General features: G+C 39.8%; 1 protein-coding gene and 1 long non-coding RNA gene across 2 annotated transcripts in view; both read right to left on the bottom strand.

Annotated features, from left to right (window-relative positions):
• Positions 1-893: 893 nt before the first annotated feature.
• On the bottom strand, positions 894-24,133 carry LOC129174306 (uncharacterized). The gene is made up of 3 exons (XR_008567413.1): positions 23,872-24,133; positions 16,177-16,261; positions 894-1,131 (listed from the first exon to the last, which is right to left on the bottom strand). It is a non-coding gene; the product is annotated as an uncharacterized LOC129174306 (long non-coding RNA).
• Positions 24,134-24,952: 819 nt separating this feature from the next.
• LOC129174305 (cadherin-12-like) overlaps positions 24,953-28,000 on the bottom strand; it is a 100,096-nt gene continuing 97,048 nt past the window's right edge. The window contains exon 12 of the mRNA XM_054766166.1: positions 24,953-27,475. Within this exon, the coding sequence (XP_054622141.1) occupies positions 26,964-27,475 (512 nt within the window). The 3' untranslated portion in view covers positions 24,953-26,963. The remainder of the gene's footprint in view (positions 27,476-28,000) is intronic.

Raw genomic sequence — 28,000 nt, 5'->3', positions numbered from 1 at the left:
AGTAACCAATTATTTTAGTAATACCACTAGTACAAATAATTGCAACAACAACCATTTTATTTATAACATGTATATGTATTATTATTATTATTATTATTATTATTATTATTATTATTATTACAACAAAAATACTTGGAAAAACTCCAAATTCAGTGCAGTACATGACAGGTCTTGTTTTTTTGTTGTTGTTTTTTTTTTTAAATGAAAAAAATATATACAAGTATATAACAGTAATCCCTCATTTATTGTGGTTAATTGGTTCCTGATTGCCCGTCATAAGTGAATTTCTGCAAAGTAGGATTCCTTATTTATAAATCAAATATTTTATACCATAGAAAACCTGTTTGACCTTCTAAATATGATTTCTAACATTATTAGAGCCTTCTAGACAAGAAATAACACCCTTATAGTGACTTTTACGCTGCTATTATCCAATATACTGGACATAGTAAGAGAAAATAAGACCTATAAGACATGATATAGACTCACACATGTTAGGATTGTGAGGGTTCCTCGTTTTTGTTTTTTTTAACCTCCAGTTTCTGTGCAGTACTTCCTGCAGTCGCTATTGTCTCATCAATGTAACATTACTGACACCTAGTGACCGATGTAGAATACTACATATAATCCACAATGCTTTGGATGTGTCTTTTGAATGCTTTGTTTATATTTGACGTCATTTAGCCCTTTCTATGTTTGAAAATGATTCATTTAGGCATAAAATATTTAAAATGTGCAAATGAATATTTTTGACTAATAATTGGCTTTATTCAAGCACAAACAACATACAATTAAATATGTTTCTTTTTAAGTATGTTTTAATTATTATTTCCTTGCTGATGAGTTACTTATACTGTAACCACATAGGATTACTTTCTCTTTTTAAAGTTGGTTAATGTGAATGTTTCTCAGCCGACACAGTGGACCTTACAAGCCGTCATGGTGTGCACACTGTATCCCCTCATAAGAAATTCCAAGACCCTGTTTACTCACTGGAGGAACTGGGATGCCTTGGCTCCGCATCCACATTCTACTTGGATGACATTCCCTGGGCTTCCTCTTCATGTTGCTGCATGATGAGGAAGGTCCTCTGAAGCCGCAAAGCCAGGATTTGCCGCTTCCCGGCTACTGCTGGAGATGATAAGGCCCAGAGTGAAGGCCCGCTCTACATTTATTCATCAGCGCTATCGGCCTCCGAGGCTCATGTGATCTGCGAGGCCGAGATAGTCGCTCGGCACCAGTGAGAAATCACAAATGTGTTTTTCTATTGAACATTCAGAGTATGTGTATGAGCTTTACCGGTGCATCATGACAAGCTAAGGAAAGAGGGGGGAGTCTGAATAAGCTTTTCCCCTGGTAGGGGTCAGATGTTTGCTGTAGAGGTAATTCCACTGCTTGCTACTTGGCATGGATCTCCTCAATGACCTTCCCTTTCTCGTTTGATATGCCACCCTCCGCTAGCTCCACCAGCATCCTTGCTTGTTTATGTGGAGCAAACCGCTGAGTCAGCACTCGTACTTTGGTTAGTTAACTCTACAAACAAAAATAAAGTAGTTTTGGACGGCCAGTTTGTTCAACATCAGTCGCACTAATTGAAATATGTAGCATAGCAGAACACGCTGTGCGTAGGCCCTCACGATCTACCCACAGCCCCATTTTGTGCAAGGGGGCGTATTCTCTGCAAATGCGCAAAGGATGCACATCGCTGCCGTGAGGCATGGAGGACCAAGTCAACCCGAAGAGCTGATTGATCTGACACTGTGCACATTAGCAGAACAGGAGAATATAAACCACTTGTGGTTCCTTGGTGGTATAACGGTACATCCCCTGCCTTTTAATACAGAAGGTGTAGGTTCAAGCCCACCCGAGGACATTATTTTTAAATACTGTTAATTTGAGAGAAGACGTATAATCATATTTGTATATAGTTTGTGGTGTACCACAGGGGTCAATACTGGGACCAAAAAAGTTTTGTTCATAAGTGACATATTTAAGGCCATGAAAGACGTAAGTTATATTATATGAAGATGGCACTACTGCATTACCACACAGATGGTAATAAAACAACCAGAGTGGAAATAAACACATTTAAAAGGTGGTTAGTTCCAAAATAACCAAACAGACAGTGTATACATTGACAGAGTGTATGAAAATAATTTTTGTGCTTTGATTTTTGCGGCTCCACTCTGTTTTTCAAATATGAATACAAATGAATAAATCATGCTGTTTCCTGATTTGAATTAGTTTTGTTTTTTTTTTAATGCAGATTTAAGCACATTTTACGTATTTCTTTCCTAAATTAAGCATTCCAAGCGTTAAAAATAAGAAAATGGATGGATGGATGGATCTCACAACAGGCACAATAATCCCTGACAAGAGCTACCGTTGCGGCAGTAACCCACGCCAAGCTTAATGCGTTCCTCACACCAACACGTTTACAGCAACACACACAAGCACAAGTTTTATTTACTTCCTAAATGTCTTAATGTATATCTTATGACTTATTTACTCTTATTATGTCTACTATATTGGGTAATAGGAGTGTTGTTTCACGTTTACGGCCAGTGTCGGATCCAGAATTTTTTTTTTTAGGGTGGCAAAGGTGAGGCCATAAGAGTGGCAATAAGTTAATACCTGAATTGTCTAGTGGCCATCCTGTAGCTCCGCCACTGCTTTTGGACCGTCTATTAGAGCTAATAGTCGTGCAGTGTGCAGAGGACATGTTTTCAATGCATAGTTTTTGGATTCTGATCACCATAATTGGCGGCCAAACCCGCGCATGACATAATACGGAAGTGGATGCCGATCTGTTTTAGCTCCAGACTCAGACAGCTTCCATTATTAACAGATTTATGTGCTGAATCACGCTTCAGAATTTAAGTCAAAGTCAACATAGTGAGAAAACTTGACCGGAACCAACCAAAGTAATAATGGAAAACTTACCGCTTGCAGTTCATGCAAGACGTGCTTTTATTGACACCTCCTCCACAAATTAGGCAACTTGCCCTCGGAAAGTTGTGTGCTGCAGTGAAACGCGTCCAAGCGGAAACAGCGGTTAGGCTGAACTAATGTTCTGCACCAAAATAGTCCCCCAGCTGTTGGGGTGGTCACTGGGATGGCCACAGAGTGGCCACGGCTACCCCGTAGCTCCGCCACCATCTACAGGGCTCTAATAATGTTAAAAACCGTGTTTAGAATACCGTAAACAGGTTTTCTATGCTCGATCTATGAAATAATGCCCTTCACTTATCACTTATTCACTTATCACGGTCGAGGCTGGACCCGATTAACTGCGATAAACGAGGGATTACTATAGTTGATCAATTGAGCTAAAATTCTGACATTAAAAATAAATAACATAAGGCGGCAAGAAGCACTTCCAAGTGTAACCCACTTGGTCCGTTTCTGCAGAACTGGAGTCGACTGCACTAGCCATCGAGCTAAAAGCTGTCGACTTGATGTCTGATGTGACTATTAAGTGCACTTCCATTGCAATAATCCATAATGCTGGTTATAGATACATCCAATCCCTTTATAAAAACAACAAACGCAGGCTTTGTTCCCAGCATTGCACATGTGTCGAAGATCTGGAACGCCAACCTGGATGAATGGCCCTTATTACGTCCTGCAACACCTTCCACTTAGAACACGTTTGGGGCATTATATTTGATTTTCTTTTTATCCAGTGCAATCATTGATAGTCTGCAGCAAGGACCCCGCCCCGGTGTCTCTCTGCAAGGAAAAACAATAACAACACAGCAACACACTTTATCACGCGGCCGTCGGAGCCATGCATCATCTCATCGGCGAATAAAACGGCGAGCCAAATGCAGAAATATCTGCGGAATATTAATCAATGTCAGCATTTTTTAAAAAAAGAAAAAGAAAAGAAAAAAGTCGATCATCTTTTCTCTCCAAGATCTTCATTGCTTTGTTGTTGTGTTGGTTAAGTTCGCCCCATTACGCTAAAACCAGACCTTGGGGGAGGTCTACTTCCCTTAGCAACAGCATCACATATGGAACAGATACCCTCCCATCATCTTTTTGTGAGCACACAGTTGACTCTCATTCCCTTCATGATAGAAAGATCTCGCTCCTCGAAATGGCAAAAAACTTGCGGTGAGACGAGCGTGAGATGTCACTTCGACACGTGCCTCTAAATGGAACATGGCTGGAGCACCGCTTCTGCCACCTCCCCTCCTCCTTGCGTAGAGTAACTACTAGTTATTTTTTGGCTTCCCGACAGCAGAGGGAACGGTTGCAGAGTCAGCAGATTCGCTAATAGGACATTAACTGAACATGACGTCCATAGAAATGGCACTTAAACTCACTGGACAAAACATTAGGTACACAATGCAGCGAGACTCAACACCATAAATGCTGCCTTTGCTAAGATAATAAAGCTCAGGTGGCACTCTACAGTCACGTTTTTAACTGTCACTGTTGTTTTTAACGATGTACCATAAATGTTTGTCAGTTTGTTTATTGAGCTAAAGAACAAATAGATAAGAGAGTTACTTGGAAGAACGTGACAATTGGAGAAAGGCTGTCATTTCTAATAAAGAATTGAAATAAAACTCATTACAGTAATCCCTCGTTTATCACCGTTAATTGGTTTGTGAATTGACACAAATTATTTGTAAATTGAATATTTTGGCAGGTAGAGCATAGAAAACCTGTTTACAACCTTCTAAATATGTTTTTTTAACATTATTAGAGCCCTCGAGACATGAAACAACACCCCTATAGTTAACTTTACACTCCTATTCCCCAATATGGTCAACATAATAAGAGAAAATCAGCCATTTAAGACATAAATAAGACAGGTGCTCGTGTGTGTTGCTGTAAAAGTGTTCCGGTACTAGGAGAGATGAGTGAGGGACGGACAGGAAGTGATGTCAGGGGCTCAGAGTTTAGTTTTATCTTAACATGGGTTACAATCGTGACACTAGTCTGTGTTTTTAGTAGGGATTATTGTATGTGTTGTGAGATAATTCTCACCAAACATTACAGTAACTCTACTGACACCTAGTGACCAGTGTAGAATACTTCGTCATTCACAGTGTCTTTGAATGCATCTTCTGAATGCCTTATATTTGTATTTTAGTTCATTTTGCCATTTTTATGCTTGAAAATGTTTAATTTTGGCCGTAATTATGTATAATTTGCTTCAATAAGCATAGTTTTTAACTAATAATGGGCCGTATTCAACCACAAAACACATTTTGTTTGTTTGTTTGTTCCTTTGTTTGTTCATATATTTCTGAAAAATTGTGATAAAGTGAAGACGTCCAATGTGGCGAGCGACGACTGTATATACTCAAATGCAATACTTTTGTTTATGTTTCTGTTTTTTTATGTGCTGAACTCAAAGACGTAAAAATTTTTGTACGTACACAAAAGGCCGATCTCTTTCAAAACATCTTCACAAGTCTGTCGAAATTTATCGACCACTACCTCACAGGTGTGGCATATGAGACAACATGATTGTTGCACAGTTGTGCCTTAGGCTGGCCACAACAAAAGGCCAGCCAACTGCCGGATGCTGACCAGGCATGATACATCAATTGCAGCTGCTGTCATCTCGCAGTGTTAATTAATAATGAAAAACAAAAACATCAGAAGGTTGCCTACAGCCACAAATGTTAATGTCAAGGTTTTTGGGGTTTTTTTTTACAAATGAGAGAGCCTAGCGGTTAGTTGAATGAAAGTGGTAAGTGGAGCGTAGATGATTTGTATTCATGCATCAAAGAAAATGCAAAATATACGCGCAGAGTTCATCTCATGAGGTACACCCGCCTCTCGTCATGTGCCACTTTAGACTCCTTTTGATTTGTACAATCGACCAGGCACTGGACTATGATATTTTATGCTTAGTGGCCTCCTTGGCTCTTTACTTCCTGTATAAAAATGATATTGGATGCTTCTAGGATAGAAATGATATTTAGGTGCTTCCAGTATGAGAATGATATAAAGTCTAAAGCGGCTTTCTTTTTCTTCCTTTTCTTCCAAGACGAGGCGCACGACAGGAGTCATTTGTTGTGTTTAGCCAGCACACCGCTGCGAGGCGAAAGAAAGAAATGAATCATTATGAAAAATGTATGGAGCGTGGGTCTCCTCCAATTACCTGCCAGGATGTTTCATGAGTCATAATATGCAAACAGCTGAGGGCGAGCTGCACTACACACACACACACACACACACACACACACACACACACACACGTACTTATATTAAAAAAAAGGTGGACACACATTTTGTTGCTCCAAAATACTCCATCAGGTGGTCAATTAGCTTCTTATGGGCGCTGGCATGTTTTGGCTGGCAGACACCGCCATGATTCATGCAGCTGAGTGTGAGTGCGTCACGTTAGCGAGGTCCATCACATTCCCTTCGCTACTTTTTCCTCCTGACAAACTTCTCTGCCAGTCAGGGTTGGAGGGGGTGAATAAGATGTAAGCCTCAGCGGGGAGCCTGCGGGGTCACAGCGCCGTGCTCAAATCCTCCGTCAGAATCTGTCAGGACGGGAAAGAAAAGAACCGCCCAAACACGAAGGAATGGAAAGAGGCAAAGAAGGGGAATTACTTCCTTGGGAACGTTATGATCATGAAAGTCTACTTACAAATCCAAGAAAATAAAAAATGTTAATTTCAGAAGGAGGATTAGAATGATTGACCTGCTTATGATTCATCCTATACGATACGATACAGTATGATTCACTTCATTTAAAACGCATTTCAATGCACTCTACATACAATGCAATACAATACCCTACTCTTTAATTAAGATAAGATAAGATACAATACGATCCGATTCACTCAATTTACGATGATGCACTGCAATTGACTCCCTTTACAATGTGATACGATTCACTCTTAAGATGCATAATGATCCAATTCACTCAATTTACACAATGATTCACTCCTGTTACGATCCGATGCGATTCACTCAATTTACGATGGCATGATCTGATTCACTACCTTTACGATGCGATACGATTCACTCTTAAGATGCAATGCGATACGATCCACTCAGTTTACAATGACACAATACGATTCACTTTTAAGATGCAATACAATACGATTCACTCAATTCCGATGTGATATGATTGATATGGTTCACTTCATTCATGACATGATGCGATTCACTCTTAAGATGCTTTACAAAACGATTCACACCGTCTACATTGCGATACGATAAGAATTCACCACATTTACAATGCGATACAATATGATTTACCTCCTTTCCAATTACAAGCCTTTTAAGGTGCAATGTATCATTTTTTTCACCACATCCCCTGCAAAAACTGAATTTCAAGAAAGTAAAAAGTGCCATTTTAAGCTACCATTTCTTAAAGATTTGCTGATTTCGAACCAATGGCAATTTCATAGAGCGTACCAAGATTTATTACATTAAATCTAGTCATAAAATCTCTGTAAAGGTGTAAAATTATTCTACTTGATCCACGAAAATATTACTCTTTTTATCTAAATCCAAAACCTAGTGAGTTTACATGCAAATCATGCCAAAAAAGCATTCTGATACTGTTTGATATTTGTTTTTCCTAAATTAAGTGGATTTTTACATACAATCACACTTTTTTTCTTTTGAAATAAAAAAGTACCCGTATAATTTGCTTCATGCTTCGTTGACGAGCTCAGGCCGGCAAAGAAGTAACCAACACAATTAACATGACGGCAAGAAGAGATGTTAGCTGCACGGTGGATGAGGGGGTAAAATGTTGGCCAACAGTCAGGCAACCTGGGTTCAAATCCCTATTGGCACAACGTGTGAGTATTCTCTATTACTTTGGTTACCTTCCACATTCTAACACTATACATGATGGGCTAATTGGGGACTCTAAAATTTGTCCATGTTGTAATAAGAACTGGCACATTTTTTTGCTCGAAATAAGAAAAGTTGTCTCATTTCAATATAATTTGGGCTTCTTTGGAGTATGGCTGTTTGTGCAGTGTACACTACATACTACTGGAACTGTGTAAAAATGATCCTGCATCCAAAACACTACAGTTAAGTAAATAATGTCTTAAACTCCCCTGCCATAGTTGAGAAATAAAAGATGAGGCTGCTGCATGCATATTTCAGCTAAACATGCTAATAATTCATAGATGCCCCCTGCACTGAAATATAACTTAATATCGTTCCCAATAAAACTGTTGAAAGAGAGAGAGAGAGAGAGAGAGAGAGAGAGATCCTGTCTGGAGGACAAATTGAATTCTGCTCTGATGGACAAAGTTCACGTTGAATTTCAGTGAGCACATTTTGTCTTCTTCTTCACTCGTCTTTTCCTTGAGAGGAAGAACACCTTGTGGCCTTTTTGTCTGGAGGCTGAAAAGAATAAATAAATAAATAATCCATCTCGCCGCCGCCTGTGTCAGGTTGCTCACATCTGACGTTCTTCCTCGGAGGTGACTCCGTTTTTCTTGCCGAGAAGGGAAGCTACGTTTTAGCCTGTGACATGTGGCGGAGTCCAAACATGCAAGCGACGATGACGACTCTCGTCGTGGTTTTGTAATAAAGTGTGTTAAGGAGAGGCGAGCCCGGCTGGGGGGGGTTAAGGGCATCTTTAGCTACAGGCGAGCTCCAGGAGATTTTCATTAGCGGCTAAACAAGACTAATACCAGACATGGGGAGTGGATCGAAACACAATTACCAAGCATTCCTCACTATCAACGCGCGACAAGCGCCTTCATTTTCAGCTCTCAGCCGCGCAATTTCATTATAAATATGTTGTAAGTCGGCCAATTTAACAAAAAATATCCAATGATGATTCATAGACTAGCAGCACTGAAGTTGCAGCGAGCTTCCCCGACCCCCTACTCCCATTTTTAGTCGTCCTACAGCGGACAGCAGAAGTAAATAGCATCTTTTGTGAGGACATCAAAGGTTGTTGTCTTCGTGCTTTATCACTCCCTGGTACTAAAAGCATCCTGCTCGCCTGGGAATCATGTGACCTTGCGTGCTGCGTCCAAGTGTGCTCCCGGAATGGCCAACACGGCATCTGTCCTGCAAAAAGACACCAAAATTCTACCTGAGGACCGGAGGTTGCATCTATAATCGCTTCCTTGTTTTTTTTTCGGTTCCAAAAAGGTCTTCCCCAAGCATCTTGCCAACCTCTCAACAACCTCTGATTGATTGATCATTGATTGAAGAGCGGTGCGCGCTAATCACTTTCCACTCCCCCCACCCCCTGGCGTTAATTATGTGGAGTGCTCGTCATTTTAGTCCATAATTTAATTTAGCGGAGTAAGCCTGGCAGCTAACAAGTGCACAATTTATTGCTGGGGCGTAAATCAACTTGTTGCAGACGCGTAGCCTTTTGCAGCTGTGTCCACGTTCAACTCATATGAAATCTTCAACAAATCTATTTCAATCTTTATCAAATATATCTGTATGCAGCATCAGAAAGTGTCATTCTCATCAAATCCAGATTAAAACCTTAAATTATGCCGCTATTATTATTTTTATTTAATTACATTTTTTAATAATTCTAAATTGGAATTAATTTCTATCAGCAAATTTAGACCAAAAAATGTATGTGAATTAATTATTTTCATTCAGTTACATTTTGTTTAATGCTATGTGTATGTCGCATCAGAATTTTTATTTTTTTTTTAAACATTGGAATTAATTTCTACCAACAAATTTAGATTAAAAAAAATGTATGTGAATGTTTTACTTTAGTTTGCTATTTTATTTTATGCTATGTCAGAAGGTATTGTTCTGGTCAAATCCAGATTCAAATGTATTTTTTAATTTGTTATTTTTTTATTCATTTTTTTATTTAAAAAATGGAATTTTAAATCTGCATCAGAATTAAATAAATAAATCAGAATTTAATAAAAAGAATGTGAATTATTTTTTTATTTTATTTTTTGATAGCAAATTAAATTACAAATTCATTTGAATGAAATCCTGATTTAAAAGTAGAAACGAGATTTTTTTTGTATTAGTTTTTATGTTAATGGAGGGTTAATTAAAACCTGAGAAAAGTAAAAAAAAAAAAAAAAAAGAAATCAAAGTGAAAAATAGCTAGTCTAAATTTTATCAATGTAAAAATTAAAATAAAAAAATAATGACAGGAAGAGTTTGTTAGTAAAATTGCTAAAAAGCCTTTTTGTGTATTTTTTTTATCCCTCTTTTTTTGGACTGTTGACTTTTGTACTAGAATGAATAATGGAGCTTTTTGCTATCCTTTTTCTGTCTAAAAGAATGGGGCCATCACCAAAAAAAAATATCCAATCCTCGCCCTCATTTTACTAAAAATATCTAATAGTAGCACCATCACATGCTATGTAGGTCAAGGGATTCTTTTGAGAGCATAAAGAATAAATAAATGATAATTGTGTTGTGGAAATGATTGTAAAATAGTGTGTATAACAGATATTTATATGTGGGCTGTAGGCTCCACCTGAGATGGAGCGTCCTCGCTCTGCAGAGAACCAAAAACAAAGCAATGTGAGGAAACGTCTCAGCACTCCGCAACATCAACATCATCATCGACTGTCTCAACAAGACAACATCTCCAAGCTCCTGCATGATGATGCCAGGAGGTAACAGTTCAGCTCCGGGCCACGCATGGTCTCACTCTTCTTCTTCTCTGTGTGTGTCGTTTTTAATGAGTTCTGACACCGGCAGGGGCGTAGCGCCGATTTCTGGGCCCCTCACACACAACAGACACTCACAGAGGTGCTCTCGTGCAGAGGAGACCTAATTAAGTCGTTCTATCCCAGCCATTTTTCAAAAGACAACCCCTTCAGTAACAGGCTTTTAAGATGATTTTGACTGATCTTTCAAGGCACACAGAACATTGTGTTCGATGGCGATATAAACGTGGAACCCGCCCAAAGAAAGACTAGACTCCCATCTTTCATCAGAAAAAATCATTTGGTTCTACACTTTTCCGTTCTTTAGTAATCAGCAGTGGAACATAGGCAAGTTTTGGGAAAATATGAGTTGCTAACTAAAAAAGCAAGATCTTTTTGTTAAAAGATATGCATGTGCGTGCGTGTGTATGCGTTAAAATGTCCCTACAATGCGTAACCTTCTGCACGCTACACCCCTCCACGTTCTTCCACTTCCTCCTTGCTGTCGTGCATGTTTCATTCATTCATTCACATGCCGAGCTCTTATCACATGAACTTCTGACACTTTGTGGCTGTTTTTGTGGCTGCAAACTGCTCTAAAAGTGACATCCATTAGTGTGCAGTTGCGTCATCACCTCTTTTTGCGCACAAAAACTTAAAAGACATATAAATACATCTTTGGGAATCGGGCACTCGGGCTTATAAAAACGTTAAATATGTCTTTGGTATTGAATGAGTTAATGATGGTGCCACATGGTTTTTAGAAAAAAGGGAAAAACAGCACCCAAAGGCTTGTCTCCCATACTTGGTCAGCATAAAGCTGCCTCCTTTTAGCTTTCTTTTTTCTCTTTTCTCTTTTCTCGGCAAAGAAAAGCTTGAATACGATCTTTAATCATCTGCTGGTAGCAATTATGGTCTCTCTGGTGTTCAGGTGATGGTTAAATGTCGGACAAGAAAGCTTTTTTTTAGGAAGCTACCGGGTGTAGATGTAAGCTAAAGATGCATACGAGCGCTAATGTGTTAATGTGTGCACGCACGTAGCGACACTTTGTCAAGCGGACACTTTCGAAAGCGCAGAGTGTCGTCTCGTGACGGACGGCGCCTCCTCGCCTTCCCGAGCGCCGCCGTGCATCACTCGGAAGACACGCGCGGCGCTTTAGCTCAATCGGACGCTCGGCTAAATAATTAAAGGAGCCTTTTATTTCCCAGCCTCACCTTTCATTGTGCGCTGTTAAGCCACGAGAAGCTGTGACATTATATTAGCTGGTGTTGAAAAGTGAAACGCTATGCGGCTAAATCGGCTATTTTGCAGCGTCAGTGCACGATAGGACTGCTGTTGCAGCTTGCATCACTCTGGAAAGTGTCGCCAAATGAGCCACAAGTCATAGAAGGCCTACTTCAGAGAGATCAAAAGTCTTCTGCGGTCAGACTGAAAGTGTTTTCTTTGAAACTTTTGAGTTCATTCAATCAGCAGCGAGGCCATCCATCACGCCGACTGTAAGCCATGTAGCCGTGAAGCCGCGGGAAATCAAGTTAGATGATGTCCGACGGGCTGCGAACGCTGGAAAAGTCAAATAAACTTTTTTTTTCAGCTTTCTTTTGTGTGTTTTGCTAACTTTATATGTATTTTGTTCCTCATGTCACCGGTGTTGTTGTCTTTTCCGGAAGTGACTTTCTTCAGGTTTGTTCAGGCTGAAAGCATTCAGGAAACTGGTTATAGGGTCACTTGTTGGTTTGGGTTTTGGTACTTAATGCCAATCGCTGTCGGTCAATAAAAAATATCAATATTTACATTACACAGTAATTGCATTTCCTTCCAGTTGGTAGCCACCATTGGCTTAGGTCATGTTTATTTATTTTATATATATATATATATATATATATATATACACACACACACACACACACACACACCCCCACACACACACACACACACACAGTCACGGAAAAAAAATGATTAGACCACCCTTTGTTTCTGCAGTTTCTTGTTTGAATGCCTGATACAACTAAAAGTACCTTTTTGTTTGGACAAATATAGCAATAACAAAAATAGCTATAAGAGTTACATTTTTTGACAGTACAATGCTATAGCTATTCATGTAGGAACTTAAGTGATTTTGGTTATCAAGAAAATCATGGAAGTTGCCAGATATCAGCTATCAGCTATCAGATATCAGATATCAGCTATCAGATATCAGATATCATCATTCTATTTGTCCTTCAGTTGTACCAGGCATTAAAATGGATGAATAAACTGAACAAACAAGTGTAGTCTCATCATTTTTTCCATGGCTGTATACAATAATAAAAAATTAATAAAATAAGAAAAAATCATACATATACGAAAAATTTGTGTGAATATAAAAATACAATAATCTTACAGAACATAAAAAGGCACAGTTGTACCTATGAAATTGACATTGTTCTTTATTTAAAAAAATACAAAGTACGCTGTATTTTAAATTTAATTGATTTGTATGAAATCCAGATTAAAAATGGGAATGTGCATATATTTATGATATATTTTTAATTAATCAAAAAAATAAAAATGAAAAATATAATTGAATACAAAAACAGCAATCTTGTTAATATAATAATAAAAAATAGAAAATTTATTATTTTATTAAACATTCCCACCATTTTAATGGATGAAATTGACTTAATAATAAAAAAATATTTATGAAAAAAAATACATTACTGGTAATGTCTAGATTTATGTCTCGTGGTCAGAAAATTCATATATGAAATATAATTAATGTGTATGAAATACAGATTAAAAATGGGAATGTGCATTTGTTATATTTCTTTATTAATTAAATAGCAAAAAATGATATATATATGATATGTATCAGATATATATATAAATGATATATATATTTAAATAAAAAATAGCAATTTCTTTTTTTTAATGTGTACTTTTTGTTTTACATTTTAATGGATGAAACTTACTTACTGTAAATGCATAGTTGGAAATGTCTAGATGGATGTCTTATGGTGAAAATTCAACATTTAAATGTCATTTTCATGTTGTCTTATTTTAGCAACCTGAAGAATTTTAAATCAGTCAAATAAATATGAATAATGCATGTTCATACATATTTCAAAATATTATTATGATTAGAATATTAACATTTAGAAAATAATAATTTGAAGTGGGGATATTTTCTGCATATTTTTAAGTTTGAATAAACACTGCTGCCATAAGGTTGTTCATATCACAAGCAAAAGTACTTTTACTTTTTATACTTTTACTTTTTATAACTTCACAGCTCATTTGAGGGGAAGTGGAGGCTGACGAGTGAACAAAAAAAAAAGGAAGGGAAGAAAGAGGAAGGCTCTGAGAGGACACTTGCAGAGATGAATGTGAAGTTCAGGGACATCAGCAAAAAAACAAACGCTCTGCTTCTTTTTAGAGTGACTCCAAAGTTGACAGTCATCATGTATTTGGTTTTGAAGAGCTAAGCAATAATCAGTAGGGTAAAAAAAAGCAATCGTAAAATGACAAGGAGGAATAATTAGGCTGCTAGCATGCGGGGTGTAACGTCGCTTTGACAAAGTGGAGGAGCTGTCACGAGGCACGCGAGCGCCCTGACTGATGTGACTCTCATCAAAGCTGAATTATTCAGTCAAATAAATGAAGGTTCATAAAAAATGTACGTCTTTGACACAGCGCAGGCTCTCTGAGTGACGCCGAGCGCCCCGAAATTAAACATGATAAACTTCTTTGAAACGGCGGGAGCGCCTTTTCATTATTGATGCTGCTTGAAAGCAAGACGCAGGACACCGGAGGTCAGCACTAAGATGGTCAAAAAGATGCTCAGACTTTGGAAAGAACACAGTCGGAATAATCGTCGTGCCGTTTCTGAGGGAATACACAGAATCCAAAATGAAACTTTTTTTAGAAAAAAAACTTTTTTCCTGATAACTGCCAAAGTTGGCATGTAGTACTTGGAATGTTTAAAGAAATAAATAAATATAGATATATTAAACAATAAAATGCGCAGCTTCCTACCAAAACTTACAATACCTGCAAAATATGATACACTGTGTGATAAAATAATAACAATAAAATACTAAAACATGATATAACAAATCACTTCTTGAAGTAAAAGATTTCTTTATTTGCTGATTAAAAACATGCTATATTCGTTTAAACATAAGCATGAGTGTAATTGTATTTCTTTAACATTAAATAGAATTAAGTAAACAATACATAATAATTACAGAATTTAAATAAATAATAATAATTAGAACAGGAGGAAACATTGAGCTCACATGAAAATACCTGCAGAATATATCAAATTAATAAAATAATAATAATAATAAAATACTAAAACATGATATAAAAATACACTTATTGAAGTAAAAGTTTTTTATGTCTTTTTGTTGATTAAAAACATACATTATTCATAAATATATATGAGTAAAATTATATTTCGTATTTAACATAAATAAATTAAATAATGATACATAATAATTTTTAAAGGTCTTCACATTAGAATACCTGCAAAATAATATCATTTTTAATGTAAAATACGTACAGTACAGTAAATGTAATGAAAAATACAATTATATTTCTTTTGACTGATATTTGATTATAATTTAATTATTATTTAAATATTACATTAAAACCCCTGCAAAATATGAGACATTATCTAATAGTAAAATATATTTGAAATGTTACTAATTTTTTCTTGCTATATTTTAATAGATTCCAATTGAAATATTTCCTTAAATGTTCCCGTGCGTCACTATCATTGATATTTCTTATCGGACAAATCGTAGCAGGCATGCAAGGTCCATTTTGAACCAAGTGAGTAACCAAATGTCATTCCCTGTGTGTCAGCAAGAACCGCCATGTAAGGAGTTCAGTTACTACCCAAAAGTTCATATCGGGACAGAAAGTTCCAGGCGAGGACATTAGCACGCTCCACGAAAAAGGTCCAAGCAGGGACACTTGAGCCCCAAACTGCATTAGCTTGTATCCTGCATGCAGCTTCTGATGCATGCTGACAAAGTCTCCTTTCCCCCCCCACCGTCCCCCACCGGCATTTGCTATTTTTAAAGCTGAGGTGGAGTTCCCCGTGAGAGAGTGCATTTTTTATTCAGATGTAACAAACTAGCACCAGAGGTCAAGCTGCTTTGTAGCCTGAGCAGAGGATGAAAAACCAACTGAATGAAGTATCGACTTTCCTCCGTCTGGCGTGAGAGCGGAAGTTGCGGAAGAGGTTAGTTAGCACATTCACTCATCTTTGTTACACCCAACAAGCTCTGGCAAAGAACAGTTAGCATGTGAGCAGAGGTCGTCTTTAACTTTGGCAAAGTTGTGGTGGAGGATAGATAGCGTGTTAGCAAGCACTAGCAGAGCATAGGTAGCACGTTAGCAAACAGTCCTCTTTTTGTGACGAAGTTGTGATACAGTCGTCACTCGCTATATTGCATTTTTTCAGAAATGAATGAATTATTAAATGGTCGCTGTTAGTCAAAACATAATGTGATATGTAGTATTGTGGTCACTAGGTGGCAGTAATGACACAAAACATTGAGACATTAGCTTACATTACATTACCTTAACACTGCATGAAGTCAGCCTTGGGTCAGCTATGTTAGAGGACAGGTAGCGTGGTAGCGAGTAAGCAGACATCTTTTGTGTTCTGGTAGAGAAGAAGTGGAATGTTAGCACTTGTAGAAATTCACATTCTTTTACTGAGTTTTGAGCATGTGAGCTCTAATCTTTCTTTGATTGAAGTCATCAGCAAATGTTTGGGAAAGCCTTGTGTACCCCCGCCCTCACCAATGGCTGACAAGCTAACGGCTCATTTTCCGACCGAGAGCTCTATCTGAGCGAACATTAATGTAACGCCTGCCTTTTAAGACGGTACGGAGAGCGCATGCACGGCGGGTGATTGTTTGGGAGACAAACGGCGCTCCCTCGCCTGCCTTGTCACTTAAATGGGGCATCAGCAGGCTGAGTCGCTTTGAACGCCCTGACACGATTCCAGAAGACTCCTTGAGGGAGCGCCAATATGAGAGACGATCTCTCCGAGGTGTCAGAACAAAGGCAGAAAGTTGACGTGTTGAAAGTTTATTGCTTGCTCATCGGATGCGCAACAGCGTCGGGGATGAACGGGAGCTCGCTGTGAACATCGTGTCCATTAGCGCAGGGACACGACTCAAGTCAGTGCAACTGGTAGACACCGTCCCTACGGAAAAACGCACATAATTAAAGGCTTCCGGGGGACTGATGACTTCTTACTCGGGTATCCTCAAAGGCTTTAACCAAAGAAAGTAGCGGGCACCCTTTTAGGGTAGATGGCTGTCTACCCTATGACTTGAAGCAACCCCTAATGTTCAAAAATAAGTCCCATCAGAACCATAATGACTTAGTTAGCACCTGAAACACATCTTATTCCTGAGTTGAGAGGGCGTAGCATAACATGCACTGTCTTGTCTGCTTTTATGAAGTCCTTCCATATCATGCACTGTCTGACATATCGCTATCGACTCCTTCCGTTGTTAGTTATACAAATGTTGTTTTGTTGTGTCTTTCTTCTCCCTCATGTCAGCATGGCGCCGCAGAAAGCAGCATATCATGCACTATCTTGAGTAGTTTTATTGAGTCATGACATCAGACCAGCTTGTATTTGTAACTACAGATTTGGGGGTCCTTCTTTTTTCTTCTTTTCCATCTTTCTTAGCTCTTTGAATAGCTGGAAGCAGCGTATCATGCACTGTCTTGAGTACATTGATGGACTCCTGACGTCAAACTAGCTTCTATTTGTAACTACAGATGTTGTGTCCTCCTTGTTTCTCCTGTTTCCGTCTTCGTCAACTCTGTGGATAGCTGGGAGCAGCATATCATGCACTGTCAGGCATACAGCAATCAACTCCTTCCATTGTCTAATTACTTGAGCCCAAGGTCTGTCAGCATTTCTTATTTTTCTGCCTGAGGTCAGCAAGGCATCGCAGCAAGCAGCATATCATGCACCGTCTTGAGTACTTTTAGTAACTCCTGACGTGAGACCAGCTTTTGTTGGTGATGACAGATGTTGAGTCCTTCTTTCTTATTTTCTCTTCATGAACAGTGTGGATCTCTGGAAACAGCATATCATGCATTGTCTCGAATACAGAAACTTCAAACATATCGTAATGTCAAGAACGGGATAGGTTAAGTTAGCTAAGCTTACTTTTACGGAATCTTTTCATAGTTTTTACTATTTTTATTGCGCTTCTGAGGAAAACTGCAGGTTGACAGTCGAAACATAAAACGCCATCCAAGAGATGTGAAAAATAAGTAACATACATTTTTGACATAACTGAGTCATAAATTGTGTTTGAGTGTGACATTAACAGGAAAAAACCCACAATGTTCAATGAGGCAAAATTAGCATCCAAAGTGTGTGACTGGTCTGTGATGTGAGGACTTGAAGGTCATCGCCTGTTGTTGACATATGCATCAAACAATCGTGCGTCTATGAAGAAGATAAGAGATGCTGCACGTGTACCCAGCTGCCCTTTATGTTAGGATAATACGCCAGAAAAAGAAAATGGCACCCCGTACTTTTTGTCCATTACTTCATTTTCCACCAAATGAGTACATTGAAGGCTTTTGGGGTAAAAAAAAAAAGTGATTTCAGTGATTTTTAAATCCGAGATGGCTCACAAAGCCAATCAGCACCCGTGCAGGAATGAGATGGAGAAGTGTGTGAGCTCCTTTTCCGAGGAAGGCGTGTGAAGTCTGGCAGTCATGGCCGACGACCTCGCTGATCTTGCTATCTCTCTGCCGCAGCCTCGTCCTCCGGGGTCACCTTGTCGGCGTAATCTGCCAACCCTTCCGACAGTCCGAAGACTTCCTGTACCCCGCAAGGCAGATAGCGCGTGTTTTCTCACAATGGGCCGATTTGCATTCAAATACGGACCTCGTGTTTAGCGTATGTTGCCGTGATTGGTTTGAACAAAGCGCTTCCGACGACCAAGACATTTTGAAGATCCACTCCAGATGGTGGGACTTCTTCCAAGGGACCTCATGCTGATCACTAATTATCCTCACAGGACCCTGAGGAACTCTTAAGAACAGACACGCTGCCGAGTCTTTTTTAGTTTAGTTTTGATAGGAAGTAATTCTGCCCGATTGATTCGCTCTCCGAGGTGTAAGCAGATTGTCAGCTGGCACACTTAATGACTCATGTCTGCTTGTTAATTACACTTGCAGGCGAGCAGGCAGAGGTCCTCCTGAGAGATGCAATGTCAGGAAAACTGTCCTCCACTTTAAGACGAGCTATCGAGCGTTTGATTTGATCGACGTCGGCGGCCCTTAGCGGACCCATCCGTCCTCTTCTTCAGCGCTTCCAATCCTGATACTGGGAATTAAAGTTTGTCCAAAACTTCTTGAAGAATTTGTCATCCGTGGCAGAAGCTAAGCTTTCGAGTTGAAATTGGGTGCAGTGAACAACATACGTACATGTTGTAAGCGTGTGTGCGGGACGTACGTGGAATATGTTAAACACCTGATGCTTGTACAGCCGAGTCTCCAAAGTGCAGGAGTATTTTTACAGGGTGAATCGCGATGTTGGACATTAGCAGTGTGGAAGCCTGCATGTTATTCTATGCTTGACGCAACTCCATCCATCCATCCATCATTTTCTATACCGCTGCATCCTCATTAGGACCTCATTAGGGTCGCGGGGACATGCTGGAGCCTATCCCAGCTGACTTCGGGCGACAGGCGGGGTACACCCTGGACTGGTCGCCAGCCAATGGCAGGGCACATATAGACAAACAACCATTCACACTCACATTCATACCTATGGACAATTTAGAGTCTCCAATTAACCTCACCTGCATGTTTTTGGGAATGTGGGAGGAAGCCAGAGAAAACCCTCGCGCACACGAGGAGAACATGCAAACTCCACACAGAAATGCCCAGGGGAGAATCGATCTCCAGGCTGTTCCTGTATTGGCCAACGTGCTAACCACTAGACCACCGTGCGGCCTTGACGCAACTCTAGATGTGCTAAATCAGGGGTGTCCATTCGAAAAGTATCATTTTATCAAGTAAACAAAAAAAAACAACAGCAAAAATTGAAAAATTATTTTAAAAAATTGGTTTGTAATATGAGAAACACACAAAACGATGACTAAAGTTGTAATTTATGGAAAATTAGGTTGCAGGAAAGTTATGTTATGAGAATAAAGTCAAAATATCATGAGAATAAAGTCATAATTACAAGAAGAAAATGTAATTGCTGGAAGAAAAAAAAGCAGAAATGGAAGTATAAAGCTAGTATAAAGTATACTAGTATACTAGTATACTAGTATAGTATAAAGCCAAGCTATTGAGAGAAAAATGTGTAATCTAACTGGAAAAAGTCCTAATTTTACAAGAATAACATTGTAATGTTGGGAGGAAAAATAATGCCATTTTAGTAGCATAGAGCTGAAATATTAAAGAATATATGAAAAATATTATAAAATATTATGAGAAACCAACAAAGCAAAATAAAGTTGTAGAAAATGAAATGTTAAAACATGATGAGAATAAAGTCAAAATATAATGGGAATAAAGGATTGATATTACAAAAAAGAAAGTTGAAACACTTTGGAAAAAATAAAATAAAAACAGCAAAACTTGAAAAGAAGACCAAAGACTGAAGTTGATACTAATAATAGTTATTGTTCCTACTTGTATATCAGCAGTTTTTTCTTGAAATACACTGCGTATAACTTCTTAGCATATGCTTTGCAAAATATCAAAGTGGCAAAGTTGCATCCTTTCATTTTTCACTGTGTGACCTCGTCGGAGAAACGTTTGGACACCCGTGCTTTTACTCAAACAGAGTGAAAAAGAAACGTGAAATGTGATCTTCTTTCCATCTGCACCAGGCTGAGACGTTTCCAGCCGTCCTCCAGCGAGTTCAGCCAAATTCGGCCGTGTTGTTTTTGTGTCACCCGACTATTACAAAGGAGAGAATCGATGCAAAACAACCCTGGCGGACGTCATCTATCTGAGGATTTAACGACACACTCCGAGGCGTAATATAAACCTGGAGATTGTTTGGGGAGCGTTTACGCGAATGAGCCCCGTCCATTTTGCGCGGCGTTCTAATGAGAAAGCTGTGGAAGTGGAAAACGTTAGCGCTGAATGAAGTGGACAATTTCAGGGTGACTACGTTCCCTCTTTCCGTTCGGGGCCCCCGGGCGGTTGTTGAAGTCGGAGGAGTGCGCTCCTCATCAGTGAACAAAAGTGACAGCGTAATGACTTTCCTCATTTTCTCTCGCTGAGGTTTTTTTATTTTTTTATTTCAGCCTCACCGCCGCCGCTTTCGGCAAAGTCATTAGACTTGAACCTGCGTCCCCTCGCGTTGGATTTTAGTGCAGCCCGCCACGGCTAATCCTCCTTCATTCCTGTTTGGGTTTTATTTATTGTTACACAGGAATCGTGTTTATTTGCCTCATTTGCTTAGAAGTACTTGCTCAAAAGCCCAAATGATGCACGTGCTGCAGCGCTAACAGCAAGTCCTTTTTAATTATCAACTGTTTTCCATGTTTGCTGTTTTTTGTTTTTATTTTAAAAATATTTTAACTTTCTTCTTAAATAATCTTTGTAAATTTTGTAAATTCTGACTTTATCTCCATAATATTTTGACCTTATTCCCATCATATTCTAACATTTTACCCAACCTAATTTTCTGAAAATGGCAACTTTTTCTCATAATAGTACAACTTTAAAAAAATGAAATTTTTTCTTTAATATTTCAACTGTCTTCTACGAAAATAACATTATTTTCCCTCATATTACCTGCTTATGCGCCTTTTTTTCTCATTAAAATACGACTTTATTCTATTAATATTTTGAATTTATTCTAATAAAATTACAGTGGTTTTATCCATTTCTGCTGGTTTTTTTAATCCAAATATTTCAACTTTATTCTTGTAATTCTTGTAATCATAATTCCAATAATATTTTTGACGTTAATATTTTAGGTTTTCCACCTCATTTTCCAAAAATGACAACTTTGTTGTTTTATTTGCTATTTACAATACTACGACTTAAAACAAATCACGTCTGTCTTTAATATTTCAACTATATGCCACTAAAATGATGTTATTTTTCCTCATAATGTTACAACCTTAGTCTCCTAAAATTACAACTTTTTTCTCTTAATATTTTAACATGATTTGTGTAAAATTAGTGCAGTTTTTTTTTTATTGTGAAATTATATTTTTAGATTGTGCCGCCAATTAAAAAGACTGCTGCAGCAACTTTGGCCACCCCCTTGCAGCAAAACGTTCACCAAGGCTCATGTAAATAAGTGAAAGTGCATGCTGCAGGTCCACGCCACACCTTTAGAAATAAAACAGCCAGCAAAGCAATAACCTAAAAGGTTATGAGGAAAGAGATGCATTGTTATTCCAAAAGTTGCACCTGGCATATAAACCAAAAGGTTGCTTTCAGGTGAAGTCCTCCACCAAGGCTTATGTCAAATGGAGCATTGACACACATGCATAATTAAAACTGAGCACGGAACTGGTTTATCTTGACTTAGTGCACCCTAAGCGCATGAACAGTGGCTTTCTAAAGCATTGGTGGCTCCGTGGTATGTTGTTAAAATAAACCGAGAGAAAAGATGTGATCCTTAGCACTTTAGCACATGCTATTCTAACAGTGCGCCGATCTACTTTGTAGATTGTGAGCGGTCTAACGGTTCCATCAAACGGCCTGATCGGAGGGGGGGGGGGGGGGGTCTGGCCTCCAGTCGCGGTGTTAATCAGCAATCGTTTCAATTTCACACGTCTGCTTGAGACGGGGGTGTGCCTTTTAAATCCAATTTTGACAACTTTGGCGGTGTCAGCGGCTCCAAATTGGATGCCGAAAATGGCGAGGTGGATAAAAAGAAGAGCGAAAAGTTAGCTCTCGTTTTGAGGGGGGTCTTAGAGGCTGAATGCTGCTGTTGCGAGAGCTCGAGTTGTGCCCCCTCCCAGTCGGAGAAGTAAATATAACTGTAATTAGGGCGGTTAATAAGAAAATCCGACCCTGACCAATATTGGTCTCGGCGTAATCTCAAGCGCGTTGTGTTCCTGCTCGGCAGCTCAGCGTGTTTCTTATTGGATTTAAAAATAGAAGCCACAGTCCCCTTGAGCCCGCTTCTGTGTGAAGCCAGCAAGCAGCTGATTGGATGAACGGGCCACAATGAACCCTTTCATTGCTACTTTGCTACCATGCTAACATCATATCTTGTTTTGTGTTTTGCTGCAAACTTTCAATAAGTAGTGGGACGACGATAAGCAAGGGTTTCAAAAAACGTTTGATCCTTTCAATCCCGTCGGCCGCGGAATACAGCTGCCCGGATTTCCCTCCGTAGTCGGCGGAGACGTCTTCAATTATTTCCATGTAAATCAACCTCCAAGGCGCGGCGCACAATGGCGAGCGCTAAGCCTCGTCGTGCCGTCTGGAAATGAGGCAGAAAAGTACGGTACAAGCCAGCACAATTGTGGACTTTCAAGTGCAAGATGCTACTGTCTTGCGTTGCCTGTTTGCGATGGTGTGACATCTGGCTAAAAAGGTAAAGACGTAATGAACAAAGAACTGTAAAGCTCACATTGGTGCCACATGCGACCACGCCACCAAATACGCACGCACTCGGTTCATTTTGTATCATAGAGCGTCGTGACTCCCGGGAGCCAGTTGACATGGGCGGTTCATATTTGAAACTACTTCTCTCTAGAAGTACTGTAGTTATTGGGAAGAATTGAAGCTGTGTGTTCATTTAGTCCTCTGATTAAAGATTAGACGGGGCAACGAGAAGGTTTGCTGGCCTTTGTGTGTAAATCAGCTGATTGTTTCTGAAGCAGAACGTACATATATCATACGTACATTTCTTATTTCCAAAGCAAAATGCATGAGTTTGGGAATGATATTTTGGATTTGCAAACCACACCTTGTGGACTTCGTTTGTCAGTTGTTGGTTGTTTTTGAGTTTTTGGCATGATTTTAACTCCACATATTTCTTAGGGGTTGGGACTGGTTAGGGTTCAGGGTTCAGGGTTAGTGTAAGGACCTTGGGACCACATTGCTGTCAGAGAAGTAATGAAAAGGTTTTTAAATTATATTACAAATAACAGGATCACTGCAGACACATGACAACTGCCGCTAGCATAGCAAGCTACCGAGCTAATTAGTTAGCCTCTGCAATTTACTTATTCTAAACTGAAGAAAGTGTTTAAAACAGAATGGAGAAGAACGACAAAGAACCCCAAAACTTACCACTTCCACACGGTAGAGAAGAACCTTCTTTTTGCCACTCGTTCTCAGCCATGGCATGTTGGATCGGCTCTGCTGGCTCAGTAGCCAGTCTCCATGCAGTGTGAACGCTAATGTAATCTAACGTCACGTCTCTTGTGTGCCTGGAAAATAAAAGCTAAGTGTGTGTGAAAGTGAAAGTGAAAGTTATGCTGGTATGAGTGAGGACATTGGATCTATTGTGTGGCTCCCATGAGTCATTATCCTAAACAACTTTTTTCATCTAAACAAGGGGTGCCTAAAATTTGAATCCCATGATCCGCATCATATTTAAAAAACCAAACAAAAAAGGCTTACGTCAATAAATAAATAAGCCTGTCTTGTTGCTTATGCAAGTAAATAAATGTGGCGTATTGAACCGATGACGGCTGGTGCAACTGTACGAAAGTACGTTGGGAAACCCCGTTGCCTGACCCCTTAAGAGTGGACATCGAGTTGGCCGTTTTTGCTCGATGGCTAGCGCTCTGGACCCGCCAGGCAGTTACGTGTAGTCACACCATGTACCGTGCATTTTTCTAAGTTGAGTCAAATGCAAAGGGAAAAGTGGCTTTGTAGTTAATTGTTTCTAGCAAGTGCACTCAGCACTGAAAGTGACAGCGTGTTGTGTTTCCACGGCGATGTTGTGCGTTCCGTGATGTTCCAAAGGCACCGTGACATCTCTCGAGTCATGATGGCTGCTGTGCACAAATTGAACGCTGTCAAACACCTCTTTGTTCTCAACCAAACAATCGCTCGCTCCGCATTTTGACATCCCTGACAATGGCGTGCAACACATCAACAATATATATATTTTTTTTTACATTTTGTAGGAGGGTGGATTGCTGAGAGGCGGGCCTGAACAATGAAGCTGGACAATGGCGCTCAGCAGACGCTTGAAGTGGCTCCCATGTAAACAGCATCAATGGCATCGCTTGGTTCTGCCTTGTTGCCAGCGTCCATGGCACTCCTCAGCTATTTTGGAGCCAGATCTTTTGGCTTAATGCGCTAGAAGGAGCCCCCCCCCCCCATGCCCCCTCCCACCCCCCCAGTCTCAATTTTGGACAGTGGGTGTTGTTTTTAATCACAATGCGTAGCCACGGTACTCGTTTCAACAGTCTCTATTGGCCTGCCAGAAACCGGCCTTCATGCACAACAATGTCTGTCCACAAGGAAATGAATTGGCTGCAGTGCTGTTTTAGCCAGTCAGCAGGCTGGAAAAGCAACAGCAGTCACCTTGGTCGCCTCTCGTACTCACAATAGCCAGCAATTTAGATGGATATTTACGGTCAAATGTACAGTTTTTGTGTGATTCGCCAAAATTGTCCTTGGTTTTTGTACAATATTGCACATAACAAAGTAGTCCATTGTAATTTATAGACCCGACCGTGATACTCATTCTTATTCATAAATGAAATATTTTCATCGTTTGAGCATAGAAAACCTGTTTACAACCTTGTGTTATAACGTTTTTAACAGTATTAGAGCCCTCTAGACATGAAATAACACCCCTATAGTCATCTTTACACTCCTATTACCAATATAGTAGACATAAGTGGTACTATAAATGTGTTCCCTAAAGTATCTGTAAGCGAGGTGGACAGGAAGTGACGCCAGGGGTTCAGAGCTGAGTTTCAGCTATAGCCTGTGTTTTTATTAGGGATCTTTTTTAAGGGACTGTTTTGCCTGTTGTGAGATCATTCTGCGCTTGTGTGTCTCACCGAACATGACGGTAACATGACTGACACCTAGCGACCAGTGTTGAATACTGCATTTCATCAACTTTTGAACATCTTATTTTAGTTCAATTAGCAATTTTTATGCGTGAAAATGCTTCATTTAGGCCAAGAGTACGTGACATTTGCTTAAATGTGCATATGTTTTGAGGAGTAATAAGCTGTACTCAATCACAAAGCAGCATGATTTATTCCTGAATATATTTTGGAATGTATTTTTGGTCAGGCTTCATGACTTTGCATTGTTAAGGTAATGTAATGTAAGGTAATGTTTCAATGTTTTGTTTCATTACTGCCGCCTAGTGACCACAATACTACATTATTACTTGTATTTCAATGTTTTTTGACTAAAAATAGACCACAGTCCACCAGGAAACAGCGATCATTTATTAATCATTAATTTCCGATATCACGAGCAAGCGATAATCGAACCGCGATATTGCGAGGGTCGCTTCCCTTCAGTCTGCCTTTCATGTTGCTCTTAGACCAACTGCAAACATGTCGATGGCTCACTCTTTCATTTAATTGTCCATTTGTCAGGGGAAAAAAGGATTATTTCTCAAGTGCGATACGGTAGAACGTGTCCTATTGCGTGGATTATTGTAAGAAGAGCGGGTCAACTTAACACTGTGTTATCTGATGGCTGACAAGGGGGGCTGCAAGGGGGTGTTATGAGGTTAATCTCTTGTTGGAAAAGGTTGGAAATGATTTCCCCAAGTTTGACAAATGTAGATGTGCTTTGAGGAAACTTAGACTTTTTGTCCCAGTGTGGTTTATTTAAGAAAAGGGTGTTTGTAACATGACACAACTGCAGTATTTAGCCCTAATGCCTCTTCTTTTTTTTCTTTCTTTTTTTTTTTTTTTTTTTTTTACAAGTCTAGTACAAGTCTATTCACCTAACAGGACATTTTCACCCGGGCCTTCCTTACAAAAAGTGTCTCCAAAAATAATCAAATAAAAAAAAATATACAGAAGCATGAGAGATAAATAGATAAATAGCCAACAATCCAATCAGCCCAACAAATAAATAGAAGGATAAATAACATTCAAATCATCTTTGGCCTGACGGGGGCCACAGAAGTGACGTCGGTCGTGAAACGTAGGACGTGAAATGTCAAGTTGAGGCACTTTTAAGGATGGTCAAAGAAGTGACATCATCTCCACGGATACGCGTCAACATTCAAACGGGAGATAACCGATCCGATCGTTGTTTGCGCTCGTTTTTCCTTTCAGTTGTACAATTTTGGGACCGACCGTGAACGTAAAAGAATAAAAAAATACAGATGTTAACGTGGCGTCGCCAACAAAATGTTACATATTTGCTCCTGGAGTCTGTCGTCCGCCTCAGTGCGTGGTCTCCGCGTTTGCCAAGTCCAAATGAGATCCCGACGCCTCGCCGAAGATTCCCGCCAGTGTCTTAAAGCGGGGCCCCCACTCGTTGAGGTAATCGTAGTCCTCCTCCAGGTCCACGGCGAGGGACTCGATAGAGCTGAGCGACTCGGCCACAGAGCCGTTGCCCTCGTAGGCGTACGTGGCCAACGAGTCGTACGGCGGCGCAGAGTTGTCCCCGTCGTGGTCCTTCAGCCGCTGGTTGATGAACGCCCGGATGTCGGCGCTGTCCTTGGACGCGGGCGCTCTCGGACTCCGCTTGATCTCCGGTTTGACATCACGGCGGTACAGGTTGTCCTTCACCACTTTGGGATTGCGGAGCGTTCCCATGTCGAAGGCGTGCGTGTCCTCCTCGCCGCCACCTTCGTCGTCGTAGTGAATGACGTTGTCCCGGATGTCCTCCTTGGACGACATGAGGGTCTCCTTCTTCTTCTGGCGCCTCAAGCCCACGTAGAGGACCACGATAACTGCCGATGGAGAAAATAGCGTTACTTTATGTACGCACACTCTTTTACTCCTGAACCGCTGCACACAAGAGAGCGAACATTTGTCACAACATGCACCCTGACTGTGTTGCCTGTGCTATTATTTTTCTGACAGACACGCCACATGGTGGCGCTGTTATTAATCCCCATAAATCAGACTTGAAATTTTTCACACAGCTCAATGCGCTCTGCAAAACAACCCACCATAACATGACCGTGTTTACCAAATTACCACCGAATTTGGTACACCTTTAGGGGGCTGACGAGCACTTGTGTGTAAAATTTGAGCAAGATTGGCTGAAAAACATGGCCGCCATCAAGCAGAATGTCTTTGCAGGGGGCACCCACCTAATTGCCTTGCATTAGACAAATGCTCAATGCATTTGTCTAATGCAAGGATGTCCAAACTATTTTTACTGGCCCACGCCACATTCTATCAAGATAATTTAATAAGTCAGACTTAAAAGAGAAAAAAGACAATTTTATGAGAACAAACCCATAATATGA

This window comes from Dunckerocampus dactyliophorus, chromosome 21 (genome assembly GCF_027744805.1).
Source record: "Dunckerocampus dactyliophorus isolate RoL2022-P2 chromosome 21, RoL_Ddac_1.1, whole genome shotgun sequence".
Taxonomy (NCBI): Eukaryota; Metazoa; Chordata; class Actinopteri; order Syngnathiformes; family Syngnathidae; genus Dunckerocampus; species Dunckerocampus dactyliophorus.
This window is presented reverse-complemented; position numbering and strand designations above follow the sequence as displayed.